The 18,925-nt window shown below is 46.5% G+C and overlaps 1 protein-coding gene across 2 annotated transcripts in view; it reads left to right on the top strand.

The window, feature by feature from the left end:
- MRE11 (MRE11 homolog, double strand break repair nuclease) overlaps window positions 1–9,976 on the top strand; it is a 36,943-nt gene extending 26,967 nt beyond the window's left edge. For both annotated transcript variants that reach the window (XM_056115223.1, XM_056115224.1), the window contains exons 16-19: window positions 1,135–1,193; window positions 2,649–2,713; window positions 8,807–8,885; window positions 9,588–9,976. In XM_056115223.1, the coding sequence (XP_055971198.1) occupies window positions 1,135–1,193; window positions 2,649–2,713; window positions 8,807–8,885; window positions 9,588–9,647 (263 nt within the window). In that variant the 3' untranslated portion in view covers window positions 9,648–9,976. The remainder of the gene's footprint in view (window positions 1–1,134; window positions 1,194–2,648; window positions 2,714–8,806; window positions 8,886–9,587) is intronic.
- The last annotated feature ends 8,949 nt before the right edge of the window (window positions 9,977–18,925 follow it).

Here is an 18,925-nt window from a genome sequence, read left to right on the forward strand (position 1 = left end):
TGCTAAATACTGCTAATTAAGTCAAGGATAAGAAAGCTTCTCCAGAACCAAATTCCTTACAGTTACAGGGAAGGTCACATAAGCCATCCACAGAAAGTTAGTAGGATTGGAGTTCAGTAAGTCGATTAGATTTTATCTTTAGCTATTTTCTATAAAATATTTTTAGTTTAGGTATATTTATTATAGCTTTATTTCTAAGACTGGCATTAAGACATTATTTTACTTGGGAATAATTTTATATTTTTTAGCTAAAAGAATTGGGGTTTTATAATCAATCATTGTTTTAATAAATAGGGCATACAATTGTCAGCTAAATGTGCAGTTTTTGGGGGACTGGAGTGCTAATGCAGAGGGTAGATTGCTTGCCTTTCTCGCCACCAACACCCAGGTTCAATCCCCAGCATCCCACATGGTCTTTCAAGCACTGCCAGGAGTAAACCCTGAGCATCACCAGCTGTGACCCAAAAATTCATTTCATTTTTCATTTCATCATCCTGTTATTCGTCGATTGCCTCGAGCAGGCCCCAGTAATGTCTCTTTCATCCTAGCCCTGAGATTATATTCAAGGCTCTTTAGGAGAATGAGACCCATCATTGTTATTTGGCATATTTGGTACGCCACGGGGAGTTTGCCAGACTCTGCCCTGTGGGCAGGCTACATTCGATAGCCTGCAAGTTTGTCCAAAGTAGGAATGAGATAATAAGATGTCATAAAAAAGATGTTCTGATAAGATGTCGCGCGGCCGCATTTGCAGCCGCGCGGTTCTGGGAGCAGGATTTTATAGTCTCTGAGTCTTGGCCGTTGATGGGATTACACGGCGCCAGGGGGCCAGGTGGTGGGTGTGACCCCCGCCTACTGGAATTTGGAGGATCTGGGTGGAGGATGCTCGACTCCAATCCGAGTAGGCTTGGAGATCTCGGCCCCGGAACCCGCGTGGATTTGTCCCTCTGCCAGTACCTTCATGTGTGCAGAGAGTGGTCTCAGCATGGTGGTGGCTGGTCCTGGAGGTCTTCGGCTGCCGGAGCCCTGGTTGGGGCCCCGACCAGGACCCAAAAATCAAAGAATTTTAAAAAAAATGTGCAGTTTCTCTTAAGATAGTTAAGACTAACAGGTATTTCATCTCTTTTGCTATAGCCTTTAAGTCTACACGACAGCAACCTTCCCGAAATGTTGCCTCTAAGAATTACTCAGAGGTAAGAAAAAGGGCTTTTTGTTGTTTTAATAAGTTATGATCCCTGCATTATGAATTGTCCATTTTTTGTGTGCATAGTAAATAAGAGGAAAAAAAGGAATGGAACATTAAACTGGAGAGACCTTAACTGAATTTCTAGATTGAGGGCACCTGGAATGTTAGTGTGTCTCCTTAAAAAGGCAGGGAGGATCTTTTGATTAGAAATGCACACATGACTCCTGGCTCAGTATTCAGGGATGACTCCTGACTGCTTGTAAAGCATCTGGGGTGCCAAGGATCAAGCCTGGGTCAGTTGCGTGCAAGGCAGGCAACTTAACTGCTGCCCTATCTCTTTAGCCCCCTCTGTCTAGATTTTAATCTTGCACTTTACTCTTGTTTTCCCCACTAAGCATGAATATGCCAGTGCTGACTTTCATGCTAGTCCCATTGCTGGTCAACTGTTCTTGCTACTTCTTCAAGATCATCTGAAAGCACGATTGTCATTGGGTGCTTTGGGGTTTTCCCTTACAAGACAAGAACTTGAGTTAAAAAAAAAAAACAAATCATGTCAGAGCTTTTTACTTCCCATTTTTCCATTATGATCACTCAGTGGTTGATTTGGGAGATTGTATATGTATTTGATTTCGTTTATGGTATATGAGACAGTCTCCTAGTAGTTTCACAAAATGCAGAAACACTAACAGGATTGACAGCTGCTTAGACAACTTCATTTAATGATTTCAAGTTCACTGAACCGGAAGAAGAGGTCTTGGCGCTGTTTTTGCTCTTGGTTCATGATTTGATAGAGATAAAATGTAGAGCAATAGATAGGTTTGGATGGTAGAATCAAAAAGTCATAACTTTTTTTTTTTAACTTAAAACCAGCAGTGACACTGAAGAGGATAAATGTAATAGATAACTATCTAATAACCCACACAGTCTTATACCACTTTTAAAATCGGAGGTGGAGGGGTCAGGAGAGGGGTAAGGCTCTAGCCTTGTACTTGTACTTGTACCATTAGGGCTTTACCCTGAGCACCACCAGGAGTGATCCCTGAGCACCACCAGGTATGACCCAGAAACAAAAAACAAAAAAATAGGGGCTGGAGTGATAGCACAGTGGGTAGGGCGTCTCCTTGTACACAGCCAATCCGGGTTCGATTCTCAGCATCTCATATGGTTCCCTGAGCACCGCCAGGAGTAATTCTTGAGTACAGAGCCAGGAGTAACCCCTGAGTATTGCCAGGTGTGACCCAAAAAACAAAAAAGGAGGTGGGGCACCTTGGCCTGACTCCTTATGCGATCGTGGGACAGTCTTGGGTCTGAGAGACAGGCTGAGCGGGCACAGAGCAGAGTGGGCCGCTGTCTACTGCTGTTCAGGCCTTCCGGTAGGAATAGAACGGAACCCAGCATTTAGACTCAGGTGCTCTGTCTCTGACACCCCAGATGACCCAGCTCACTGTTTGTACCCCCACAGGTCATTGAGGAGGACGAGTCAGAGGATGAGGCTCTTTTTCCTGCCACTTCAAAAACAGATCAAAGGTAGGCACAATGACTTCTTCAATAATCAATTTCTGGAGGGAGAGGAAGGAAACTCATGCCAAATTCTTCCTGGACGTTTCCGCATTTGAGGAAAGTAATTTGTACCTCGGGCTACACTGTTGGACTGATTTGTCAGTGACAGATGCTGTGGTCATGCAGAGATTATAGTAAGCTCGGGCTGGAGCGATAGCACAGCGGTAGGGCGTTTATCTTGCAAACAGCCAACATGGCAGACCCGAGTTTGATTCCTCCGCCCCTCTCGGAGAGCCCGGCAAGCTACCGAGAGTATCTCGCCCACATGGCAGAGCCTGGCAAGCCACCCGCGATGTATTCGATATGCCAAACACAGTAACAACAAAATCTCCAATGGAGACGTTACTGGGCCCGCTCAAGCAAATCGATGAACAACGGGAGGGCCTTTACTTTCTGGAGCGATAGCATAGCGGGTAGGGCGTTCGCCTTACACGCGGCCAACATGGCCAACCCGAGTTCGATTCCTCCGCCCCTCTCGGAGAGCCCGGCAAGCTACCGAGAGTATTCGATATGCCAGACACAGTAACAACAAAGTCTCCAATGGAGACGTTACTGGGCCCGCTCGAGCAAATCGACGACCAACGGGAGGGCCTTTACCTTTACCTTTTTACCTTACTGCTACTGCTTTTCTTGATAGAGTTCTGTGTTCTCGCCATTAGATGATTTTGGACTCAGATGATTGCTGTATTTGTTACACTAAGTTCTCGAGTCTGAGCCGAGCACTCAGCACTCACCTTTCCCCCTCTCTCTTCGTGGTACTTAGGTGCTTCTTTGCCTATTAGTTATTAATCTTTCCCATTCCACAAAGGACTTGATTTGACTTAATTACCATTGTCTTTTTTTGTTAGCATTTTGCTTAACCAAAGCTTAGACAGTACAGATCTCTAATTCAGAAACTAATCAATTTTTTTTGCACTTATTTTAGTGAACATTCTGTCAGGACTGATGGGGAACATAATAAATGGTCTGACGTGATTACTGCTTTCCTGCAGCATAGATTGTACTGGGAAAGGGAGATGAACACATTCCTGTCCATTACAGGATGATTCAGTCAGTACATCATTATATATGAAATCTGAAACAGACTGAGTGGTAGTGAATAAGCCCTCAGAAAGGAGCGAGGAGAGAGACTAGCATAAAAGAAACAGCCTCACCAAAGGACTTTCATTTACCTGAGATTTTAAAGACTGGAATGCATTGTCTGAATCAGTAGATAGTGGGAAAGAGAACTCAATTTTTCTCTTTATTTTTGGCTGACGTGTGGTAGCACTTGGAGGCCATTCATGGTGGTGCCTGGGGGGCTATGCACTGCCGCGAAACAGACCCAGGTACGCACCCCAGCCTTTGACCCCTCCCCATCCAGAGCAGTATCACAGAAACACAGCTCACCTGTCTGTTTTTTTTTTCCTTTTTGGGTCACACCCAGCGGTGCTCAGGGGTCACTCCTGGCTCTGCACTCAGGAATTAGTCCCGGCGGTGCTTAGGGGACCATATGGGATGCCAGGGATCGAACCGGGTTGGCCGCGTGGAAGGCAAACGCCCTACCCACTGTGCTATCGCTCCGGCCCTGTTCTTATCTGAGAATAAAAGTTGGATTTTATTTGAGGGGCTGGAGTGATGGTACACCCAGTAAGGTGCTTGCTCTTTCACATCTGATCTGGATTTGATCCCTGAGCCTGCCAGAAGTAACCCCTCAGTACAGCAGGTTATGACCCAAAACCCAAAATTTGATTTGAGAAAATTGAATTTTTAAAAAGAGAAAAACTAAAAACTAAAAAACAGTTTTATTAGCCAGGATTGAATTTGGAAGGGATAAAATCTATTGTAATAGCTAAGTTGTTCTTTTGTGGTTTTTTTTTTTTAATCAAGTGTTCTAGGATAAAGTTTTGCTTCTTGGATGTCATATTTGACCCACTGGGAACCTGTTGCTTTATGTATATGTGAGGCTGTGGAAAGATTGATCAGTCAGACTTGTTGGCCTCTTACCTGTTCAGTCAAATGTGGTACCAGGAGCTGTCGCAGATAGAGGAAGGCATTTTCCAATTCTTCCAGGAATGCACATGTCAGGGTATGTTGATTCCAGGGAGCCAGCAACCCATCAGGGCAAATGGGACAAGAGGCATGCGCAAATGAAATGGTGTTTTATCTGAAATTGCACAAAACCAAGAGACAGGCACATGCCTGGCTCTTGAAGAAAGCAGCTCTCTGCAGTTAGGGGCCGGGCCCAAGGCTGGTGAGGAAGGAAGGGTTGAGGTAAAACAAGAGAGGCAGGTATGCCACCTAGCAGAGTCCAGTTTGGACTCTGACTCTTTTTTTTTTTTTCTTTTTGGGTCACATCCAGCGATGCTCAGGGGTTATTCCTGGCTCTGCACTCAGGAATTACTCCTGGTGGTGCTTGGGGGACCATATGGGACGCCGGGGATTGAACCCAAGTCGGCCGTATGCAAGGCAAACGCCCTACCTGCTGTGCTATCGCTCCGGCCCCTGGACTCTGACTCTTGAGTAGTGTCAGGCCTGAGGAGTCCGGTGGCACAATCACCAAGCAAACATGATGAGTTGGGAATGAGGGAAGCTGTGGACTCGTGCTTGATTTCCTGGCAGAGACAATGCCGGCACGGAAGAGGCCATGAGAGGAGAGGCTGCATCTCGTGCAAGGAGGCAGCAGATAACTAGGGTTTTGCTCCAGAGGTTTTGCTCCAGGAAGTTTGAAAGCCTGGGATTTGTCCCCAAGGGGGGTCAGAGGCAGTAGATCTGGGTGGTTCAGAATGATGCATACATTTAACCCTCAGTGACAGCTCAGATGACCTTGAACTTTCCATCGCCTTGAAGAGGAAAGAGAAGAATGGTGGATCCCTGTCCCAGCTCTCGGGCAAAGGAGCCAAAAGGAGCACACAGGGTTGCCAGAACCAGCACTGCCTGTGCAGGTGGAGAAGTGGGCCCACTGGATGTGAGGCGCTTACTCACTTTCTCGGGCTGCTTCAGTCTAAGAGAGTCTTTTCTAAGGACTTGCTGGTAGTTCTTAGAGATGAAAGCACACACCACATCACGTCGAGCCTTCTGGATGCTTCTCAGGCATCAGCAGTGCTGGAGAGGAAAGCAGATGTTCAGCTAGGTTGGAGCCCGTGTATTTTCCTTGTCAGAACTCAGGAAAATGCTGGTTTTGTGTGTTTGACATTTAGATAAGGGAGGAAAGAAAGTCTCTTGTTTCCACTCTGAGTGTCTGCCTTGAGAGAATAAATATCTTTGGCTTCTTACTCACGAGGTAATAATAGTGACTCAGTTACTTAGCCCTTGCTCTGTGTCTGGCTCTGTTCTGATCTGTTCTGAGCCTGTAGATGTGAGTGACCTTGTGAGGTGTTTACAGAGGTGGATGTTGTTGTCACTCTTCCACTCTCCATGGAAATGAGGGACTAAACATAGTCACTCAATGAACATCACTTCCAAGTTCACGTTGGACGCTACCCCAGCGTTCTCTCCTGTCACTTCTCTTTTGGGGTGGAGAGGGGACAGGTTGTGCCAAGTCTGTGCCCAGAGGCTGCTCTGACTACACAGGAGGGACCATATATTGTACTGCAGATTTGCACCAGTGTTGGTGGGATGTAGGGACAGCTCCTTAACCCTGCACTGTCTCTTTAGCCCCTGCTTTTGCTTCGTATCAAAACATTGAGGACCCTGAGACACTGTATAGTCAGTAAGTTACGGTAGGCAATTTAGAGAGTCATCTTTTGGGGGCCTCCAGGGGTGCTCAGGTGCCCTTGGGCATTCTCCACGAACTAACTAGATTTGTGGGTCAGTCCTCAGACCTGAGGATATCCCTATTTTGGCCAGTGGGAACACCTAGTAGTTCTTTTTATTTATTTATTTATTTATTTATTTATTTAAATTTTTATTAGTGAAACCGAGAGTATCTCGCCCACACGGCAGAGCCTGGCAGGCTCCCCGTGACGTATTCGATATGCCAAATACAGTAACAACAAAGTCTCCAATGGAGACGTTACTGGGCCCGCTCGAGCAAATCGATGATCAACGGGAGGGCCTTTACTTTACTTTACTTAGTGAAACACCGTGAGGTACAGTTGTAGACTTACAAATTTTTGTGCTTGGGTTTCAGTTATACAATGATCGAGTATCCATCCCTCCACCAGTGCCCATTGCCCTCCACCACTGATCCCAGTATCCCTCCTGCCCCCCATCCCCCCATCCTACCCTGCCTCTGTGCTCTGTGGCAGGGCATTCCCTTTTGTTCTCTCTCTCCTTTTGACACCCAGTAGCTCTTGAGGTCCTTCAGGGATATCCCCATGGTGCTTGGAGGCCCTGTGGTGTCCTGTGGGAATCGGCCCGGCCTGGGCACATACATGTACCCTAACCTCTACACTGTCTCCCCAGCCTGTTAGGGACTGACATTTTTTATAAGAAATCTGGAAGCAACCTTAGCAGAATGTTTCTGATAGCGGTGACATGGTGTGAGGTGTAGGGTTTTCTATTTCAGTGGCAGGATGAAGCCCAGAGCCTCGTGCATGATAAGCACACATTCTACCATGTACCACAGTCTTGCCCATGGGCTATTTTGACAAATAGTGTAATGATGGCAAAGTTTGTGTGGTTTCTATACTCTCCTGTTGGACTTGTTTGGTTGGGTTTTAAACCTCTCTGGGTCTCTGTTCCCATTTGCAAAGTGAAGATATTTGTGAGGTAAGAGATGCAGCAGCTGAGTTATTCTTTGTTAAGGACTAAGTACAGTACCTGGTATGTGCAGCTCTAAAAGTGCAGTTTAATAAGAGTAATAGGAAAATTGGCAAGTAATGGAAGCACTGATATTCCTGACTGTGATCTTTTAAAAAGATCTGATTTCCAGTTGTCGCTCACTGCTGCCCTGCCGGCAAGGGAAGTCTTCTCTTTCCTGGAAATGGCGTTCCAGACTCTAGCTGTGCTGGCAGCAAGAGCCCCTGCAGTGAGAGTCTCGGGCAGCAGTGAGAGGGTCCAGCAACTCAGGCCAGATGTGGGGATCCAGTGGGCCTCGAGGCCTGACCAGAGGCTGGTATGGGGGGCTCCTGTGTATGCTGAGCACAGCATGTGGTCAGCTTAACATGTTTCCTCGGTTTCTAATCCTGCTGCTATTGGCTTACTGGAAAACAGATGTGTCTTACAGCTTTACTATTCCAACTAATATCTGAACAGAAATAGAGAAAATGCAGTTGCTGGCACTTAATAGACTCCCCCACCTCCTCCCTCACCTCTCCCTGAGTCATCCACAAGAGGTCAGTCACAGAGCCATTGTTTGCACCCCACAGAGTGAACAGGAGGGCTCTGGGGCTTTTTTCCCTTTACAAGTTTCTTCATTTTTATACCTCTTGAAGATGAGCTCTGGAGTTTTGAGGAATTTTTATTGAAGATGAAAGGGCATGAGTACCATTCCAGAAGCCAAGTTTCATAAGGAATAAGAATCTGAAATTTACATACAAGTGGTACAACATGGAAAGTACATGCTAAGCGAAATGAGTCAGAAAGAAAGGGACAGACATAGAAAGATTGCATTCATCTGGGGAACATAAGTAACAAAATAGGAGACTAACACCCAAGAATAGCCGAAATAAGTACCAGGAGGTTTACTCCATGGCTTGGAAGCCAGCCGCACATGGTAGGGGAAAAGGCAGCTCAGATAGAGAAGGGAGCACCAAATAAAGGGTGTTGGGAGGATCCGCCCAGGATGATACATGCTGAAAGTAGACTATAGACCGAACATGATTGCCATTCAATGACTCTTTTGCAAACCAAAGCACCCAACAGAAGAGAGAGAACAAAGGGAATGCCCTGCCACAGAGGCAAGGTGGGATGGTGGGGATGGGGGGTGGGAGGATTACTGGGATCAGTGGTGGTGGAGAATGGGCACCTGTGGAGGGATGGGTACTCGATCATTGTATAACTGAAACCCAAGCACAAAAATTTATAAGTCTACAACTGTACCTCATGGTGTATCACTAATAAAATTAAAAAAAAAAAAAGTCATGTTCTTCTTGTCCTCCGGTTCATTTGCTCTGGTCTTTCCTTGTTTTTCCTCAGGTGGTCCAGTTCCTCCACCTCCGGCAAGCGCAATTCTCAGAGCCTGACAGCTAAAGGGGTAACCTTTGAGTCTGACGAGGTAATGAGCTATACAGCTAAATCTTTGATTTTCACTGTTTATAGAAATTGATAATCCTGCTGCTGACAATTCCTTATAAATATAGTCTCATGAGAACTAACTTTGGGAAGACACTTTTGGGAGGGAGTGGGGCAGTGCTAGAAATCGAACTTGGGGCCTTATACATGCAAATTATAAGGCGCTATATCAGTGCGCTATATCCAAAGTTACTTCTTGAAGAAATTTCAACCATAGTTAATGCCAAGCCTACAAGCAGCACCTGCTGAGTTTCCATTGGTACAAAGAAATCCCCTCCCCCTCCCCCAAAACCCCAAACTGCTTAAAAGCCAGACAGAATGACTTGACAGGTTGTTTTGTTTCTGGGTTACCTTCACTTTACTTGCTTTACTAAGGTTAATAATTGAGGGAATGTATATGGCATATATACATTTACTGTAAGTATATACATGCATAGATATCAAGAATTTATTTTTAATGCTTGCTAAGGATTTATTTGGACTTATTTTAACAGTGAAATTAACATCACAGTGGAAGGAAAAGGGAAAAATGAATTGATAACTACTTATGTTATTTTCAAAGATAAAATCGAAAATCTACCTCATGTGAAAGGAGAAAATTAAATAGTATTATTTTTCCCACAAGAGTTTCTCTTGTGAAGTATGGAAATAAGAGCTTAAATTATAACCTCTTATGTCATTTCAGGATGATGATGATGATGACCCCTTTATGAACAGTAGTTCTTTAAGAAGAAGCCGAAGATGATACATTTCTTAGCACTTTGAAGTTTTGAAGATTCAGAAAGAATCAGAGTGTTACAAACTGGATTTCAAGTTGAAGATTTTAAAAATATTGATGTTAAGCGAAGAATCTGAAAAAGACTCGTTTAACAGAGAAACTAATGTATAAGAATTTCTATTTTTGAATATCATTTCCTAAAAGTGACGTATTTGAGAAATTTTCCCAGTTCAGACACATATAAGAAAAGCAGGCTTCCTTAAACATTTGGAATGTTATTTTTCTGACATTGTGTGGCCTACTGAGTAAGAGCTTTATTTAAACACCCTTGAATAAAGATCAAAGTCAGTCCACCATTACATGTGTCTGAGCCATCATCAGAAACCGTATCAGTGTATTACTGTCGTTATTTTAACCCAAAGCTGAGGAAAAGAGCATTTAAAATTGAACCCCTTACCATTTTAGCTTACCATTTTTAGCTGGGGCTGGAGTGATAGCACAATGGTAGGGAGTTTGCCTTGCATGCAGCCAGCCCGGCTGAGCCGGGTTTGATTCCTCTGCCCCTCTCAGAGAGCCCGGCAAGCTACCAAGAGTATCTCACCCGCATATATTCAATATGCCAAACACAGTAGCAACAGGTCTCAAAAAAACAAAAATGGAGACATTAACTGGGCCTGCTCGAGCAAATCAATGAACAACGGGAGGACGGTGTTTGTTTGTTGTTTGTTACGATTTTAGCAGAATGTAGATTTCCCAAACATAGACCAGTCTCTGAACCTCTGTGCCCTCCTGCACTCTTTTACTCTAATTCGTGTGAGGGCATCGGCCTTGTGATCCTTGAAGGGGCCACTTACCTTGAACTTTGAGTAACTCAGTGGGTTTGCATTTCTTCAGGAAACAGTCTCATCTGAAGATTTTGATTCCAGTTCTAGCAGAGATGGAAAAGATTCTCTTTGGGACTTGGGAGTCCTTGAGGTCTGACTTTTTGCTACTCGGGGGGAAAGTTCCTATTGAGAGATAATGGTATTACCTGTTTTTCCTCCATTTTTAATGGTTTTCTTTCTGTATTTAGGAGGGAAAGGGGTTAAATTTTTAGCGGTGTCTTCTAAAAAATATTGAAGAACTTTCCTAGAAAAGAGTGGTAAATTGGGGTTGGAGTGATAGCACAACGGGTAGTGCATTTGCCTTGCACGTGGCTGACCTGACTTTGATTCCCAGCATCCCATATGGCCCCCTGAGCTACCTCCAGGAGTAATTCCTGAGTGCATCGCCAGGTGTGACCCAGAAAAGCCAAAAAAAAGTGGTAAATTGAAATTGAGCCTTCTGGTTATATTACGTCAAATTATTGAAATAAAACTCCTGTGGAATGTGAGTGGCATATCTTGGTGATAGTTTTTCTTGATGTGGAGCTCAGACAGCTGTGAGAATCTTGGTAAGCAGCTGTTTTAACTTAATGCTTTCTAGTGTTGAACATGCAAGAAGTTGGCCTCTTCAGAGTAAAGTTCCATTATTCTGTTCTCCACTTTATGGCTTAAGAAGAGGCCCTTGAGAAAATTCTCTGATAAATAGTGCTGCCCTATTTAGTGGTGCCACAGTATATTACAGGGCTTGGTGATGGGCAGCTGGATCTCTTTGCAAACATGTGACCGAGGGCTGGAGCAATAGCACAAGGGGTAGGGCATTTCCTTTGCACACGGCCAACCCAGGTTCGATTCCCAGTGTCCCATATGGTCCTCCGAGCACTGCAGGGAGTAATTCCTAGTGCATGAGCCAGGAGTAACCCCTGTGCATTTCCGGGTGTGACCCAAAAAGAAAAAGAAAAAATAGACCAAGCAGTCTTCATGGTCATCCTCATGGTATAACTGGGATCTGTTGCATCACTGCAGAACTTAATGTTTGCCGTGATAGTGAAGGCACAGTCGTGTTCTGTCTCTTTCTAGTGCCTCTGTGAGCATGAGCATGCTCGGGCAGCACATCCCTCGACAGGAGGTTTCACTTGGTAGAGTCTTGGTCTCCTTCCAGTATCAGCATCACCAGTACTTACACGAGGCAGGAATGAAATCAGAGTGACCACTGCTCTCCAGAGAGGAATGGAGTTGGTGGGGGTGGACTGCAGGGCAGCTATGGCCAGGGGAAGAACAAGTCACTGAAGTTTCCTGCTGACTGAAAGGACAACTGAGGAAGAGGTGAGTGCTGGCAGGGTGGAGCTCTCACCTGCTCGTACCTGGCCTCTTAGAAATGTGTGATATAGGTCAGCTTGAGGAAATGCAGTGAACAAGTCTTGGGAGAAATATATTGATAGAGAAGGTTGGGAGAGGTATGGGCCACACTTGGTGCTGGGGGCTGTCCTTACTGCTCAGAGCCAGGGTCAGATGCAAGCCTGGCATACAATTAAAGCTCAGCCTTTGGAGCCCTCTGCACAGCCGAGTGGGTTTTGTCGCTGGGTACAGGGCAGTCTCAGACACTCACACTGGCTGGGTGGCGGTGGCCGCTGGCATTCACCTCTCCCTGTCTGATGTCCCTGTCACACAGTGGGAGCAGAACCTTCACAGGGTCAGGAGCACATTGCGGTGGTGGGGAATCTCTAGAGTAGAGAGCCCAGGCCACTTAGGCATTTCACATTTAAGTCAGTTGCATACAAAACATTTTTCTCCCAAACTTAGAAATGTGGTCCTTGAAAGTCATGCAGTTCAAGTAGCTGTGGGTGGGATTTCTTTATGTTTCGTAGTATCTCTGCCTATCCAAGAAATAGATGATCACTACTAATTCTGGAAGCCCTAAGTTCTCTCATCTGGGCATCAGTTTTGGCACCTGAAGTTCAGATCTCTTTGGTCATGGTGGTGCTTCCGCATTCCACAGACAGGATGAAGCAACTGCAGATGTCAAGACCAGAAGTGATGTGGTTGGCAGTGAGCCTGGAGCTCTGCATCAATCTCGCACTTGCTTCCTGTGGCATAGGTAAATTGCTGTACAGACTTTCCCTGCCCTGTCTGCTATGGAGAAGCGGCTCTCTGATAAATTCCATGTGTAGAATCATGGAAATGTTTCATTTTTAATAAAACGAAACCTTATTAGAAAAATGAAGGTTTTCCGTTGTTAAATATTTGTTAAACTGTACCATAGTTAAACTTTCTTGGCCTGTGATATGGCTCATATTGGTGGAACACATATTCTGCATATTTCTGCAAGGCCCAATTTGGTCTGTCACATGACATAGAAGCTCCCTAGCTGTGACCAGGTGCCCCTGGTGACTCCAGCACTGCCACACCCAGGTCACAGAACCACTGACCCCGTAGCACTGCTGCTGGTATGTGGCCCCTGTTGAAGTTACTTTCCTCCAACAGAGTTCATGTCTTCTTATGTGCTTCCCTTTGTTCATATTGTTAGTTCATAGTATCTTATGACTTGTAAAAGCTGACTACCATTGAGTGTATTACAGAACGAAGATTTTGCTTTTAGTCCAAGTGCTTTCATATTCTTGACTGAAAATGTCAACGATTGATTTATTTTTTAACCATGCAAAACAATTTTTATTGAAAGAGATAGAGAATGTGTGAGAGGACACAAAGATACATGTTCCAGAGAGAGCACAGACTTTTCCAGAAGGAAAAGGCAGAAAATGTCACTGGGTTAGCATTTGCTTCTCTCCTTTTAAAATTTTCAACTTTACTGTTTTTTTACATGGATCTGAAAGTGCTAGAATTGCAGTTTGCTCACCATAAAACCAACTAACATTTCTTGTGATGCTGTATGTGTGACTGATAACTATACCTGAGTTCAACTGTTTTTATTTTTTTTTACTTTTTTATTTTTTTAATTTTTATTAGACACCATGAGGTACAGTTGTATACTTACAAATTTTTGTGCTTGAGTTTCAATTATACAATAATCAAATACCCATCCCTCCACCAGTACCCATTTCCCACCACCATGGATCCCAGTATCCCTTCCACCCCCCATACCCCCCATCCCACCCACCCTGCTTCTGTGGCAGGGCATTCCCTTTTGTTCTCTCTGTCCTATTGGGTGTTGTGGTTTGCAAAAGAGGCAATGGGTGCCAATCATGTTTGGTCTATAGTCTACTTTCAGCATGCTTCTCCCATCCTGGGAGGATCCTCCGAACACCCTTTATTTGGTGCTCCCTTCTCTATCTGAGGTCCCTTTTCCCCTAACGTGTGGCTGGCCTCCAAGCCACGGAGTAAAATTCCTGGTACTAATCTGGGTCATTCTCGGGTGTTAGTCTCCCATTTTGTTACTTTATGTTCCCCAGATGTACTGTGTTTAAAGTGGAGAAAGCAGTTCATTTCATCTGACTAGAGAGATCCCAGGATTGAACCCTGGCATCCCATAAGGTCTGAGACCATCAAGAGTAATTCCTGAGCATTGCTGAGTGTAGCCCAAAAACAACATGTATATAAACATGTATTTCCCCCATTTTTACCCTAAACTCATTTTTGTGAATGAGCTACATAATTTTCTTCTTTTGGCATGAATTACTGGCAGAAATTGTTAAAGTAGAATCTCGAATCATAGAACTAAATACCTTTCCCAGTGGGGAGTCTCCCAAGCAGTGCTCAGGAGCACTTGGGGAGTCTCAGATGGCTGGGTTGGGCACTCAGGATCGAACCAGGTGATACTAGGGTGTGGGCGCAGAGCGTAAAGATGGCCAGGCATGTACATAGCAGTACCCTAACCACTACACTCTCCTGGGTCCTCGGGAATGTTTTAATCCACATCAAGATATAGGTTCCCCTTGGTTCTTCCCTCGACATGTTTTCTCAATCTGTTTTGTTTACCTCTTCATGAAGCTCTCTTTGCATTGTTTTCTGATGTGTCACTGAACTGCTACAGCTCCGTTTGGATCAAATAGAATACTTAGTCTGTTTGCCTTGACACCAGGAGTGGAGTGATTTCAGAGGGTCCTTTGTTGGTGATTGCATGGTATGGCTGAGGAGCCAAAGGGATCACACAGGGTGACTGGTGGGTGTGGGCCTGCCCCTGTTGGCCCCCTGCAGCCTGCATGTAGACACTTCCCTCAGCACCCAGGTTCGTTTGTCCTTGATCATGCCTGATTGCTGGGACTCGAGCTGTTCTGAAAATCGGTGTTTCTGCTTCTGTAAGTTAATAAATCACTCTCCCCACTGGTGTATTCTTGCTGATTGTAAAGGAATCCTGTAGTTGAAGTTTACAAGAGCCAATGCTTAATAAAATGAGAGCTAGAGTTGCATTTCTGTAATCTTTGATAGTCTGTACCAGAGCTTCCTTGGGGCCAGAGACCAGGGACCAGGGACCTGCCTTGCAACCTTCACTCCATCCCAGGTACCCCAGTGGTGCTCAGGACCATCAAAGTGTGAGATTGTGCCAGCGTTGGCGCCAAGGTAAGTGCTGGACCTCTTTTACACTTTGTCCAGCCTTGTCACCTTGTTTTCATTTAAAAAAAAATTATCTGGAGCAATGTAAGTACAGCTGGCAGAGCATTTGTCTTGCACGTGACCAGCCTGGGTTCAATCCCAGCATCCCGTATGGTCTGCCAAGCTCTGCCAGGTGCACAGAGCCAGGAGTAACCCCTTATCATTGCTAGTTGTGGTCTGGAATCCCCTCCCCCACCACACATACACAAAGCCATTTAAAAAATTCTGTGACTTGCCTTCTCATTCTGTAGTCGGGCCTTGTTGAATAGAAATTTTTATCAGTGAGTAATGATTAACCTTTCTCAGTGCTATTTGAGGAAACCTTCCCTGTCCTCAGATCAGATTCTTATGTGCTGCTTCATGAGCTTCCTCACCTGCCTTTCATTCCTGCAGCCCTGCTGGGCGCTAACTAGGATGTCTGCCCTGGAAGTCAGGACTCAGCCTGTTCCTGTCCCCATGGACGTTCCCAAACTTGTTGTGGAAGTAGCTGCCCTTCCCTGCTCTGCAGAGCTCTGTCCTCCTCCCCGCTTACACAGTCTCTCTTTGTTTCCAGCAGGGCCAAGCAGCTGCGGCAGAGTGAGGGAAGGAGGGAAACAGCTACAAGGGTACAGAGAGATATTTAGTAAGAAGTGGGCATCACTGCCTCTACACATGAGATTATGCACTTAATTTATGGTAGAAATGAGATTCCGATCTGATTCTCTCTGAATTCAAATCCTGTTCTTTCACATCCCTCTCTGCCTCCCGTAAATGTGAGAATGTAGCCTCGGGGGCCCAAGAGAATACAGGGATGGAGGCTTTGCCTTGCATCAACTCACTTGGCTTCGAATCCCTGAGCACTGCTGGGTGTGGTAAAAAACAAAACAAAAACCTCCCCAAAATAATAAGAAAAGACAAATACTGGCCTCAAATTCTGAACTCTGCAGAGAGATTGCATCGTCGAGGGTAAAGTCCAAGGGAATGTCAATGAATGAGAAGTTCATCTTAATAGTTTATTTATGAATAAAGTCCTTGGCTATTTGTTAGCTCTTTTCATTTCTAGCCTATCTTTTCAAAAAATCTCCTTTAATAAACAGACATTTTTTTCTGAAGATAGCCAATTGGCTAGTAGGAGTTTGAAAAAAGTGCTCATCACTGTATTACTGTATCACTGTCCTCCCATTGTTCATCGATTTGCTCGAGCAGGCACCAGTAATGTCTCCATTCATCCCTGACATGTGCTAGTGTAGCCCGATAGCATACTGGGGGCTCTTTCAGGGTCAGGGGAATGAGGACCATTATTGTTACTGTTTTCGGCATATTGAGTATGCCACAGGTAGTGTACCAGGCTCTGCTGTGCGGGCGGGATACTCTCAGTAGCTTGCCAGGCTCTCCGAGAGGGATGGAGGCTTTTGGGGTAGCCTCTAATCACCTTTTCAGGTGTTCCCAGTCAGGCATGTATGCGGAAAGGATACTTTCGGTAGCCCATCGGGTTCTCTGAGAGCAAAAACTAGACAACAAAAGGTCCGTGGCTAGTCTCTGGATCTTGGCCATTGGTGGGATTACACGGCAGTTGGTGGGCGCAACTGTTTAGCTACTGGAAGATGGAGGATCTGGGTGGAAGAGACCCAGTCCTGATCCGAGCAGGCTTGGAGATTTCAGCCCCGGGTCCCGCACACCTGGGTTCCTCTGCCGGTTCCTTCATGCATGAGGCTCGTCTGAGTGTGTAGAGAGTGGTCGCAGCATGGCTGTGGCTGGGTTCCAGAGGTCTTCAGCTGCTGAGGCTCTGCTCGGGGCGGGGAGGGAAACTCAACCTGCCCCCCCTCCCCCCAGTGAGGACAGTCAGGCACGGGGGCAGGAGACTCTGTGTTGTTCTCTTCCAGTAACTTGGTTTTATAGTAAAAGTAAAAGGTAAAGGTAAAGGCCCTCCCGTTGATCGTCGATTTGCTCGAGTGGGCCCAGTAACGTCTCCATTGGAGACTTTGTTGTTACTGTGTCTGGCATATTGAATACTCTCGGTAGCTTGCCAGGCTCTCCGAGAGGGGCGGAGGAATCAAACTCGGGTCGGCCATGTTGGCCGCTTGTAAGGCGAACGCCCTACTGCTGTGCTATCGCTCCAGCCCATAGTAAAAGTACTTATCATAATTTATTACCAGGGAAATCCTAAATAAGACAGTGAGGCATCATCTTCTCGTTCATTGAGTAGAGAGCATCAGCCACACATCATCCACAGTGTAAGAAACGGGCTAGACCTGAAGACTAGCTGCTCCGAGGTCCTCTCCAAGGAACGGGCCAGGGTGACTCTGAGTTTCACGCACGTAAGTCTCTTATACAGCACTTCGATATACTCATCCAAAAGGTTGATGTCAGAAGGTCTTCAAGGCATGGTTAGCACAGAGATGTGTGTGGTATCGCGCAGACTGGTTTGGTAGCCCCTGGAATGAATGTTTTCAAGAAAAATGTAGCAACATGGAGAACACTCAGACATCAAGCATAAAAGTTTCATTCATTTATGTAAAAGCACTGTAAGAAAACCTTCCAAGATGGTGGCAGGCTTGTGGTGATTTCTCTTTTTTTCACTTCTGGTGGTGTCTGGAATCAGACTCATGGGCCTTGTGCTGACTCCCAGCCTCTTCTTTGTTCCCCTGTTAATGGTCTTTATTCCTTTTTTTTATTCCAATTTAATTAAACTTAGAAAACAAAAGCATTTTACAGAGGATGATCCTCTTCACCTGCTGAGATCCCTTGTTTCTGGAGCTGGGGCAGACAGGCAGAGGCACCCCTCAGGGAAGGCAGCAGCAGTGTCTGGACCTCCCAGGGTCCAGCCTGCTTTGTTTGTGTTTTCCAGCCACTCCTGGTAGCCTCTAATCACCTTTTCAGGTGTTCCCAGTCAGGCATGTATGCGGAAAGGATACTTTCGGTAGCCCACCGGGTTCTTTAAGAGCAAAAACTAGACAACAAAAGGTCTGTGGCCCCTCTCCTCTGTGTCCTTGGAAGGGTCCAGGTGTGTGGCCAGCTCTCCTGATGCCAGGCCCAAGAGGACTGAGTGGACCTGAGTGCTGATATGTGGGCAGAGTGTGGGTTGTTGGAGGGTTAGAGGTCCCTCTTGGCCATAGTCTGGGTCTGGGCAGCGCCTCCAGCCTTGCCTGGGGGTCTGGAGTCCCTCAGGGGGGTCTCCTGCCTCTCCGGTTGCCCAGCACCCTTCCCCTCCCACTCCCCTCTACCCCTGGACTCCTGGCTCACTGCCTTTTGCGGTTCACTCTGCCAGTCCCAGGGGAAATGGGTGGGCTGCTGCCCAGGTCAGGGGGCAGTGGATTTCAGGGGCACCTGGCTGCCTGTTTCCTGCAAGTCCCACCCAAGGGCCAGGAGACGTGAGATGGAGGGGATGGGGTCTGTGATCCAGAATGTGCTGAGGGTGGGGACACTAAAGATCCAGCGTGGAGAGTCATCCTTGCAGTTCTCTGAGCCCCAGAGGCAATGTCCCATGTGCCCAGACCTGGGTCCAGTGCAGAGCAGGGGTGCTGGGGAGCAGGGGCGTCAGAAGCTGCGCTGGCCCAGAAGGGGCTTGCTGCCACCACGCCCCCCGCCCCCCCTCCCAGGCCTCCCGGGCAGCCTTGGGGTTCTGGGACCCTGCCCCAAGAGTTTCTCTGAGAATTGAGCCCCGCTCCAGGCTCTGCTCAGGGAGAGAGCCACCGCCGGGCGCTTGTACTATCCTCCTCGGCTACCAGCTCCCCCCAGAACCGCTTGCCACTCGCCTGCTGGCGGGAGTGAGTGGGGCGGGCAGAGGAGCCAGCGCGTCACAGCGCCGCCGGAGCCCAATAGGCGGAGGGGCGGCTCAGGAACACTGAAGTGCCGCCTGCTACTGCCGCACTCTCCCCTCGCAGCCTCCCAAGCCCCTTCCCCGCTCTCCCAGCT

The sequence above is a fragment of the Sorex fumeus genome, unplaced genomic scaffold (assembly GCF_029834395.1).
Source record: "Sorex fumeus unplaced genomic scaffold, SorFum_2.1 ptg000028l, whole genome shotgun sequence".
Classification (NCBI taxonomy): Eukaryota; Metazoa; Chordata; class Mammalia; order Eulipotyphla; family Soricidae; genus Sorex; species Sorex fumeus.